The sequence below is a fragment of the Bombus pyrosoma genome, linkage group LG6 (genome assembly GCF_014825855.1).
Source record: "Bombus pyrosoma isolate SC7728 linkage group LG6, ASM1482585v1, whole genome shotgun sequence".
NCBI lineage: Eukaryota > Metazoa > Arthropoda > Insecta > Hymenoptera > Apidae > Bombus > Bombus pyrosoma.
This window is the reverse complement of record NC_057775.1, coordinates 8,342,730-8,354,737: the sequence shown is the minus strand read 5'-3', so window position 1 is coordinate 8,354,737 and position 12,008 is coordinate 8,342,730. Positions and strand designations below refer to the sequence as shown.

The 12,008-nt window shown below is 37.5% G+C and overlaps 1 protein-coding gene across 4 annotated transcripts in view; it reads right to left on the bottom strand.

Moving 5' to 3' along the window:
- LOC122568631 (ecdysone-induced protein 78C) overlaps window positions 1-12,008 on the bottom strand; it is a 132,238-nt gene that overhangs the window by 58,393 nt on the left and 61,837 nt on the right. Inside the window, exon 1 of one of the 4 annotated variants that reach the window (XM_043728577.1) lies at window positions 7,873-7,937. The exons of the other annotated variants lie outside the window; for them this stretch is intronic. Within the exon in view, the coding sequence (XP_043584512.1) occupies window positions 7,873-7,900 (28 nt within the window). The 5' untranslated portion in view covers window positions 7,901-7,937. Of the gene's footprint in view, window positions 1-7,872; window positions 7,938-12,008 lie in introns of those variants that run through there. 4 annotated transcript variants of the gene reach the window in all.

Sequence of the window (12,008 nt, the reverse complement as noted above, 5' to 3'; positions counted from 1 at the left end):
GATTGGCAACTAAGTGATAGCGGATCTTGTCATTAGCTGGTAATTACATTAGTTGCCAACCCAACAAGTCGAAAATATACGAGATCTTCTCGAATCTTGAATTTGAGCATTTGTTTAATTACGACCACGGCACTTGTAAACAATCGGCAAGAGATTAACCTACGTGCGAGAATCAGCGAGAAACGTGGAACATTTTCAAGGCTTGGTTTTCCAAAACGCGTACCTGACAAATTTTCAAATCTCGTTCTCTCCAGAACGTGGCGTCTGACGAACAAATCCTATTCGAAGTTTCCGACTTATCTTCGTACGTAGAAGAATCTCATTTCGATCATTCGCTCCTGTTCCAAACGAAATTACCCAAACTCGGGTAGACTTGGAGATTTTCGAACTCGATTCTCTCGAAAACGACGCGTCTTATGAAAGAATCGTATCACGTATATTCCCGACTTATCTTTCCGCGTGGAACAACCACCTTGCCGATGGTAATATACAATTACTGGGACACCTTGTGTACGTCGCGGAGAGTAGAGAATACTTGAAGCACGATCAACGACCGAGCGTCGGTGAAATCGTATAGAAATTCATTTCGTTGCCGACTAGACGCTATGATATCTCATCCATTTATGAGTCATTACGTTCTCACGATACCCTTGCTGCAAAACGTCTGAGAAATATTATCTGTAGATGCCTTGCTGGCAAGATGGCAAAGCATATAATCGACGAGGAACCTGTTAGACCAGAATTTTAAATTGAATCTTTATAGGGTATTTAGAAATTGCATGGTAAATGAATATCTGTCTGTGCGTGTTAAGAATATCGATTGGGGTTCTCGTAAAGTTGATTCTTGAAATTTATTTGACTCGTGGTATTTAATTACGACGAATATATTGGTTTTTAACGATTTCAATATTTGGTTCGTACAAGACAGCTATCTCTGTGAATTGTTAGGTTGGTAGGTGATTCAGCGTGTGGGACAGGACGTACAAATCGATTGTAAATAGCAATTAATCACGCAAGAATAATATTAACAAATATTGGAAGATTCTATCGAATATCCTAAATGCAGAAAGTTTTACCTTTTATCTTTCATTCGATATTCTAATCCCAATCTTTGCTTGATATTTTCATGCCTGTAAAAGGAACTTGAACCTGAGAAGAAGCCTCTTGTTTACTCGATCAATCGCTACAGGCGTAGCTACTAGGAAACTACGCATTTTATAAACCGTTGGAAGCTAATTAAAAAAGTAGCACACCGGTCACACGTTTCGAATATAATATGACGTAGTGCGTCAATAATACGCAGTGGCGAATTCGACTCAGATCTGCCTTAAAATCTACGAAGCATTCCAGAAGAGATACGCGCGTTTAAATGCGAGTTTCTAGCAAAGAAAGTAGATGATTAACACGCTGAACATGTAGATTTGAACTTCGAAGGGACCGTTATCGAAGCGACGGCGTTACATGATCTTATGAAGTTTCTTCTTCAAGTTTTCAAGCGTCTAAAACGCTTCAAGTTGAAAACTTGTGACATACTACACGTATTGTAAGTTTAAAGCTTATCGTCTGACGATAAATTGTATTGTTACGTATTAAATACGCACACACGCACAAATATATATATATATACATATATATATATATATATATATATATATATACATTGTACCTACAATTTCCTCGCCGTAGAGATAGAAAGGGATTAAGAAGAAGCATTGGAAATGGACTGAGAAATACGAGAGAAAACGGTGTTTATCCGTCAGATTTACCAAGAACAGACGTTCAGGGCTCGTTAACTAACTATGGCAGCGAAAATAAACGCGACGTCGAAGAAGGGAGGTTGATACCGTGACAATACAATGCCAAGGGTGAGTGATTATGAAACGAAACGCGCCAAGTGGAACCGCAATAGGGACCAGGAAGGAAAAAAAAAGGAACCTGCCAACCAAACAGCGCCTACGAGCTGGTAACGATCGTTTCACGCGATGATTTATTAGCAACGTAGCTGACACCATCGACGGCTTCGCATTCCAAAATAAACAACTCTGTTGACGTTGTTTTCGGTCTAAGCGTAGTGCAATTATTTCGATCAAAAAAAGCAGAACCCTGTAAATAACGAAAAAATACGGGACAGGTGTTCGAGGTTTGTAAAAACTGTAAACAGTAGCGGGAGAAGAGATATTTTGAAAGAGATTGGGAAATAAAAAAAAGTCATATGTCGTGTAATTAAATGAAATCTGAATGAAAGAAACGTAAGTATTTTATGTATCAAAGCAAAAAAAGAAGAAAAGAAAGAAAATTACAGAAGGATTAAAAACAGTGAAAAGCTTTTAGAGTGGGCAACAACACACGCATTAGCATATCAGATATGATTAACATAAAAGAACCCGGCATGAAAGAGACTAGGAAATTAATAAACCAGAACATAATTAAAAGTAATTAAGAAATAAATAAAAGAAGAAATCGTTTCATAAATCTAAAGAAGTCGGGATATAAAAACGGCAAAAGCTTTCGAAACATCCCGTGATAACGCTAGAATTTCAGATAAAGTTCGCCTGTAATGTTCGATATAAAGGAAGTTCCGAAATAGACAAACGAGAAGATATTTTATAACAAAAAATATTGTACAAACACGAAAAAATTAGGAAATGAATAAGAAGCAACGTGAATCGGCACATAACACGAGATCATCGTCTATTCCTCGATATTTGAACGAAGTTAAAAGATGAGCACAAAGGAAAAAGCTTTTAAGGCAAAAGATAACATCAAGATTAAGATATAACGTTGGACATATTTCATCCTGACGCTTGAACGGTACTTAAAAAATAATTTCCACATTCTCGTAAACATCTCACCACATACTACGTACGAATAACGTGTAAGTAAAAAAAAAAAAAAAAAGGAAAAAAGAACGCACACACGTAACTAGAACGTGAAGTCGAGGCGTTAGAATATCTCCAGGCACTCCGGCGCGTAATTCACGCGGCAAATCAAGCCTCGTATAGGAAGTTACGCAACTGGCTTCTCTCAAGCGTGTCTCGATAAATTACATAATAAATGTCTCATAACTAAATTATGTAAAAGCGAACGGTACAACTCTGCGTATAGATGTTGCTGACAAAAATTTCTGCTATTGGAATGGAACGAAAACGAAGAGTTAGAACACATAGCGGACCAACGAACGTGTCGTGAGGGTGACTTGTCGTAAAAAGATCGAAGATCGCGTACATAAGATCGCATAGAATAATACATTTTCGTCTATCGCGATGGGTCAATTTTATATACTCGTCGAAAGCTGGTTGTAAGTATACTTTTAACTGGGAAGTTCAAGAAGCAGTAAAAACTATGGATACGATGGATGGAATTTTATCTGTTGGAACGAGACCTTAATTAGTGGCCGATTAAACCAACTCCTGCCAGTTCAATATATTTAACCGAACGTGTATTTTTATTGTCTGTACGTAGAAAAGAAAAAAAAAAGAGAAGAAGAATCACAGGCGATACGATTAGATCAACTGTTCTGTCCCCAGTCCCTTTCACTGTAGTGGAAAAATCTCTGCGTGTTTTCGCGTATAAACACTTTAGATATCGCTACTGTTATGGAAAAATATTTCTGCTGTTTTTTTTTCTCTAGATAACTACAGCTGTTACGTCTTGTTTTTTGGTAAATAATACGATTGTGCTACTCCCGCAGCCAACGCGCGTCCAATGGCTGCAATTTATTGGAAAATTCTTAGAGCAGCGAAGGGAAGATCGAAAGGCTCGCGGAATCGTAAATAAAATACAGCAGCCTGAAAACATTCGCTGCGAAAGGAAACACACGGAGACGGCCACGTTTCTGCTAGAAATTTTCACGGCTGAAACGGAACGAAAACGAGGCTAAAACGAAACGAACACCAGCGAACGAACGATGGATACCCTTGTGCTTTTTGTAAATATTCAAACGAGTAGGAGCGGAACAGAACCAATCGGACAGTTTCAGAGACGTGGCTAGAATGTGGGCCATCGCTTTCGAATCGATTTTTTTCTCAACCGGTAAACAATCGATTCGAACAAACCCGTTTGGTTTCCGGTCGCGCGCCAGCATCGAAATGCCGCCAACAAAAACAGGCGAACAGGCGGAAGAAAAAGGGACGAACGTGGACAAACGTTGGTGTTTGTTGGTCGAAAAATAAAGGGAGAAATTCGACCATTGCAACGTAACTGACGGAATGAAGCACCGGTGCTATAATAGACGGAATAAGAGAAAGAGAAAGGGAAAGACGAGAACAGAGGGTCGGATGAAAAGGAAACGAGACGAGGATGAATGGCGAGGCTAATGAATAAAACAAATTATCTGTCGAGAACAGGGTGTCCCGTTGAAGGAACAAATTGTCGCGAATGTACGCGAGAAAGGTACAGTAGTTCGTGAAAGTATTCGAATACTTGCAAATAAATACCTTTCACGAATACGCGTATTGAGTGTGTTATACGAGACATTTTGGAATTTCATTCGACACGACTATGACAATCGCAGATTGTTTTTCCACGTCTTAACGATAGGGTGATGCCAGTTATACCTGACTGTAGTCACGCGCTAATAAAATTTCGAGGTATTTCACGTGACACACGCGACACGGGAAAGATAGCGTAGATACCTTTTAGTTTCTATGTTTTCTTAGTCTTTCGTGACAAGTTTCGCAACATTGAAAACGTTCAGGATATCTTTTAAACTGATCGTTTTTCGACTCAACTACCTTCGCACATTCTTGTAGAGAATTAAAAAATGCATTCGACCAGTGTATATAGAAGAATATATTGTTCCGTTTACAAAGACCTTGAATTTTGATCGAAGTAAAACTTTTCTCGAAGTTCTTAATAAGAAAATTTGTAATCGATCGAAAGCCGATTAACTTTCGTTCGAAGCGTCTCTTCGTCCGACTATCGCAAGTACCTGAAGAAATAGCGAAGACTGATTTTTACATTACGCCGTATACGTACGTACAAATTATTTATAGTCATTGTTCGGATACCTTCATGAGCCACTGTATGTCTTTGGTCGACGACCAACTACGGCAAGATTGTTGAAGAGCTGGCTAAAATGGATAGAAGAGAAAGGAAGTGAATTCGGTAGTAAAGCGGATGGTTGGGTAGGCGGGTAAGCGTTTCCGCCTTATTTTTCCTCGTGCTCTTCCTCTCGTGGATGACAAACCAATCTGAATCGCGTTATGGTATCGAATTAAACCAGCCCTTGAAAAGAACGAGATTTCAGCAGAGAATCCGCTTGGGATTTGCATAAGTATTGGTCTTTGTACGCGGCCTCGGAACTGGAATTAATCGATTCGTTTAAATCGCCTTCCGATCGTTGGTGAATTTTTAAGCATGTTTTTGTCCTGCGAGGGAGCGAGGGTTTTGTTTAAATCGTTGTTATCGACAGTTTGATATCGGTGAAATGTTCCGTGGATCAGGATTTTTATTAAAACAGAGATGGTTTGTTGTTTGTTAGCTTAAATTTCGTTCAGTGTAGGCATATTGTGTATTTTTTATTTTTCAAAATTTAGACGGCAAGCAAATTGAAAGTGGAGGTGGTTTGTTGTTCGTTTGGTTAAATTCTGTTTTTTGTAATCGCATCGTTCGTTTCCTGTATTTTGAAGAATTTTATTAATTAATAAATTTCGCAGCTTTGTCTCTTTTTAACGGTTTAATTGAAAATATTGTTTTTCGTTAATTGTTTAAAAAAGCTAGACATCCAGTGAATTATCGAATGCCGAACGTTTCCCTTTGCTTTAAACTTTTCTCGTTGTATTTGCTCCCTCGTCGAAGAACAAAGCGAAAGCGAAAGAAGTTCTCTATTTCACTTTTGTTAATTAATAATAAAATTTGAGCGCGATATTAAAAAACGCTTTTCTCTCTTTTCTTATCTCATTCGAATAATGCTTCGAAGCTAAAACAAGACGCAAAGGGAACTTTGCAAATAAAATTCCACGCTTTTCATCACTTTCGTTATGAAATTCATAAATCTCCAGAATCCAGAGTACAGTACATTGTTTACCTTTTCTCTCGTTGAAGCAAGCAATTGTTAATTATTAATTATATCGAAACTTACTAAATGAATATATAGCTCATCTTGTTGATATTAAAACTAAATTGAAACAAGATCGTCACGAGGAAAAGGAAAGAAAAGAAAGTTTCCATTTTCTACTTTTTCTCCATTTCTTTTTTCCTCCCTTTGAAGAAAGGAAATCGCATCAAATCGGAGATGAAATTTAGTAAACTGAAAACATTCGAGAAGAAAATTTCCACTTCCTACTCTTTTACCTTTTAACCAAACAGGAAGGTTGGCTTCTGTCCATCGTCATGGCGAAGAAAATGCAAAACCTGTGTGCAGGATGAGACCGTACGGGACAATCGTCTAGGTAGGCGCATCAGGCTAATGTTTTTTCCGCTTAGAGCCGTTTCTCGTGAGAAGCGACTTCAGGTTCACTGCCACGAGTATTATTACGCAAGATGAGCCTACCGTTCGTTCCTCCTGTTACGCCTTAACCGCGCTTAATTAATCGCCTAATTGCCGACCTGCCAATTAAACGACCTCTGGTGCCGGCACGAGTTGCGCTCGTCGGATCAATTTTCTTCACTGTTGGATGTATATTTCCTGGAGGATCCCCCATAGGCGCTTCTTTCGGCCAAGAATTGAAGATTTTGATCGAAATAATTACGAAATTGATACGAATTATTGCGTTCGACAATCAGAATTCAAATGTTTCCTTTGAAGAAGATGCTGCAACGTAACAATCTTTTCTCATTTTCTATCTTTCTTTTTTCTGTATTTCGGACTAGAGAAATCAAAAGTTTCTGAGAAAGTTGAAAAGAGAAGGCGAGTTTTGAGTACGAAATATAGATAATTTTGAAAGATACTGCAATTTTTAAAACGTCACATTACCTACACTAGCCTCCCATTATCTGCGATAGAGAAACTTTTAGTCGTTGTAAAATTTGTAATATTTTTTATTAAACCGTAGCTTTCATCTATACGAAATTAAACTAAATACGAAATTAAATTAAACTTAAATCAAATATCATTAAATGGTCAAAACCGACGTAGATAGGTAGATTTCTTGAAGAAAAAGGAGACGCAACGTAAACGTATTATTAATACTATAGCGCTTCAGATTCTGTACTATATCTATCAACGTTCCTAGTTTCCAACTTCATTTTTATTCACGTCATAGCCTTAACATTGTCGCAATACGCATTTCTGTAAAAATTTTCCAGGAATTCTTCACACATCGACATAAATAAATACTAATGTCCATGTATAAAAGCATGAAATTAACCATGAAAGCGTGGTTACGACAGGAAAACTTCACTTTCGATCAATTTGAAGTGAAAATCTCGCGTCAGTTAATGGTTACGCATGTTCAGCAACGAGTAGCGATAATTTTAAACTCATTAGACGCGCAACGAGAAGGAAAAATTCAAATGTCTGCTTCTTAATGCAAATTACAGAAAAACGTCTAACGGTAGAAAATAATAAAAATACGTAATTAAACGATACACGGAGTATGTTCCAACACGTGTATATATATATATATATATATATATTGTATATATGTACGACATATTTATACGCATAGGTACACGTGAAATCGCGTTAGTTTGTTCTGAAAGATCCCGGAAACTGCAGGCACCGGACGAATCCCACGTTCGATTCAATAGAAACTTTAGCGCGACCTTAAGCCGCGTACGCAAGTACAACGACCCCTGTGGCTAATTATTCTCATTAACGGAAAAGCTGGAATCCGTGGTATCGCCAAGAATGTTAAGATCTCCAAGGAGGATACGTTTTATGCATGCCGCTAGATTAAACACATAATCGTAATAGTTTTTATTACTTACCGGTACGATAAAACTCGTGGAACCTCATTTAACGATCTATCGTTCTATGGCGCCTGAAAAACTGTTCGGCGAGCGTTACACGCGGACGAAAAGCTCCAATCGTCAAGTTAGATTGAACAAAAAGTTCGATGATAATTTTATGTAAATCTTTGTCCCCCGTTCAAAGTCGGCATCTGCTTCCCCTTTTCTATCTTTTTTCTTCTTTTTTATTTTGTATATTTATCTTTCCCTCCGTTAGTCGTTTCGTTACGATCGAAAGAACTTAAAAGACAGACTCTGGTCTCGTACATAATAGCACGTAAATCGCAGGTCTCTTTCTTCGAAAATTTCTTCGTTTAGCAGAAAAAGCGAATCGTTTCGACCGAAGCGAATCGTTTCTGCATGCAGAGATCGGAAATTTCGGTGACGAAATTCGCATTGCGGAGGTCGGCAGATAACTGGCCGCTAAACTTTCTTCGTTGCTTCCGTTCGCGGACGGAAGCGGAACTTAATTAATGCGGGCTCGTTACGCGGCGCGAATATACACCGGGCTTTCCAGAATTTCAGATTAAACCTAACTAGAAGCTATACTTTCCTAGGGGAGTTGCAGCTTCTCGCGATAAGCTGTGCTCCTTCAACGGCTTTAATTAATTGCCATGCTACGATATCAAATACTTCGGACGACAAGAAATACGAGCTTGAAGCTCGACACGAAGCAAACACGTGTAGATCGATTACTTAGAGTCTGGGTCTTTGACGATTTTCCAAAGAGGTCGAATCGCTGGAATCGCGAAATTTCATATCTTTATTACCTTCAAAATTCCACTTACATCTCAAATTGTGAGCTCTGTCACTCTCAAAGATTCAGATTGATCAGAATTTTGCAAAAATAAAATTACAAATTAATAACTAAAAGATTAGTTTAAGAATGATTTTCTATGCATCAAACGTGTTCATGTAGCCTCTTTAATGATTACAAATGAACGTTTCTAGCGATCAATTCATAACAGAAACCTATCAGATCTCAACCTATCAGCTCAACCTCGATAGCGTTGGTAATTAGCTTTAACAGTATATTGCATTAGCGTTCCCCTTGCAGAAATATATTTTCTTTTACGTCGTAATTTAACATTTGAATTATTTCTATCTGAATCTCAACGTTCTACGTATTACGAGATAGATATTTAGATATGGAAATTTGCATAAAACGTAGACTATAACGCTCCGTTTTCTCAGGAACGAGATGTATTTCTCAAAGCTCTATAATACTTGGTGGGTAAAACAATCTTCTGCCGAGCTTCGACCTTCTCAATTATATTCCCAAAAATATGAATTTGCATGAAAGTCCGCGGTCTACTTATTCTGTATTTTACGCACCATCTTCGTATTAATATAAATCAGTACGCACTCCTGCGCGCTACTCTATAATCGTTCGGTCATTCTCACGTCCAATGCTGTCAGGTTAGAGAAGATTAATTGGGCATAATTAAATTTGCCAGTAGATCGTTTAAATTCGAGCAACTTCCGTGTCAATTAACCGGCTAACGCAAATGCTTTTCAATTCACCTGGTCGATCAGTCGTCGATAGTTCGATATTACCATTCTATTGAACAGTCAGCCCGATATTTCGTGCTCGGATTCGCGTACTCCACCAGCTTTCGTGCTATTTGCGCGGAATCACGATTTATAGCCGCAGATGTAACGTTATTTAGCAGAAAAACGTTATTTACGTTCGTACAGGCGGAACACGCACATTGTTGCTGTTCGTCATCATCCTGCGACGAAATCTAATATTTGGCCAGCTCGTATATCGATATCCGTGATTGGTACATGGGAAAATCCGCCGATGTCCAAGTGGATATTCCAATTTAGCGACGTAAGAAATTTCGACGTAAAAATTCTGAACTGGCGCGAATGGGAAATGGAACGAGAAATGTCGAACGATGGAACAATCGTGGAAAAGATGCCTGGAGGATGTCGAAGGCGAGAATGGCCCTCGAAGAACACGGAAATAACGAAAGTAGATTCGTTACGTGTAAGTACGTTGCAGATTCTTCGCAACATTCGTAAATTTTCTAATTTTATCTCGCTTATACAGCTACGGTTAAATTGGTTATTATTGTTGTTATTATTATTATTGTTAAAATGTGATATCAAGGTAGAATCCATTTTCAATATTTAAGTAAAATTCGAACAGAGTATCATTCTTTAATAAAATCAGTGCACGACAATTTCCATGAAAATAAATTGGAACCGATGGTTATTACGTAACATGGATTGTATAACATGGAATATGAAATAACTAAAAATAACAAGCTTGAAAACCGTGCACACACAAAACTGAAAATTTTTCCTTTCCGTTACGTAAAACGCGCGTTTAACAAAATATTACTACAAAATTGCTGCGTTTATACATTTTTATAAAGTACCGTCGTTCCTGCGATGATTTCATCGAATGCGTTCGAATGTTTTTTCGTTACATTTTATTATTCGTCAATTTTTATGCTAATAAAACTGCTATAAATTTTTCATACGATTATTCGCGTTCCCACGGCGAAGATTAATTGATCGTTTTATATATGAATTACTTGCTCGTGTATCTAAAATGAAACCTACTAAAACGTTTCGATAAAAATATCGTTAAAAACATTTACTTTTTTTTCTTCAATTCTCGTTGTTTGTTTTTTTAATAGAAACAAAATTTGCGATCTGATTTGGGCCAAGTTACCTTCCCCCTATTATTTCTACCAATTTTATTTAATAAAAATATCGCGCTGCTGTTCAATGTCAAATAAAATACTTCATGAAAACCGCACCTTTGTAAACCCGTAGAGCGTTCGTCAACACACTTTTTATAAAAAATTATACACACAGTAATTCATCGAAATATTCATACACGCGTTTACATAAACTTTTCGTAAGTATATCATGCGCGTTATATGAAACATTTTGACATTTCGTCAACGCTGTTACGAAGTACCATTCTGCCATAATTATATCGGTAAAGTTTGAAAGCGATCTGAAAATGTACGAAAAAGCTACGAGATATTGCAGAGGCTACATAGATCCAAATACGCGATCATTTGTAAATTTGTAAAACAATCAATTATCCATTACAATAATAAATAACCTGCGGTAAATATCCTGTAACTTTGATGTACATTTTCACGTTGGTTCCAAGTCTGAACGGTATAATCGTCACAGTCGTGTCCCGTCGCAGAGCTAATGATATTTTTAAACAATTTATCCGATACAAGCAATATACGCATAAAAATGCGTTATGATAAGCATTGAAATATTTTCCTGCTTTTCGCGAATACATCCACGTCCAGCATACACGGTGTAGTATCGCGGTAAAAGAAGAAAATTCAATTTTTGCGGTAGAAGCGCTCATTGATATTCGTATCGTTACTCTGTGACATTTCAATCCTTTCTAACTTTCAACGCAGGCATTACGATGAAAAATCGCTCGGACAAGCCTTACTCGCGTTCCTGTGAAATTTCAAATCGTACATTCCGTACTGACTACCCCTATTAAAATAGGCGTAAAATATAGGGGTGAAAAATAGGGATAAAAAAATACATATACATGGACCGGTCGTTTCTAACGATAAAACGCAATAATGTTTGTCGTATTTTATGTCGCGAAGAATATCGGTCTGTACGATATGGACTGGTTGTCTTGAATAGTTGCAACATTTACGTAAGCTCTTGAAAACAAGAGTGACGTAAGAAGAAAGTCGCAACGAAAGTTACGCTAAATTACGACGAAGTTGATTTACGCCCGCGATTTATTCACAACGAGTATTTTTATGTTCTAAGGTAACCATAAATTACAGGGAATTTCTTATGCTGGATTTTGTCGCGGATTAAAATTTCGTTTATCTCTCCCGATGATTTAAACCCCTTTGTTTAACAAAGGAGTAAATAAAAGGTCTCGGTTGAAATAAAAGGATTGACATTCTAATCGAAAGCGGTTTGCTTTTATGGATATATGTACGATCTGTAGGAATAACCTTTGATCTTTTAGAAATGTATTGCGATATCCAAGACTTTTAATTAGTAGCCGAATGATACTTTGACATTAAATATTAGGATGCTAATTAAAATGAACGACACCGATTAATTGGTTATTACGGTAGAAATATTCACGCGTG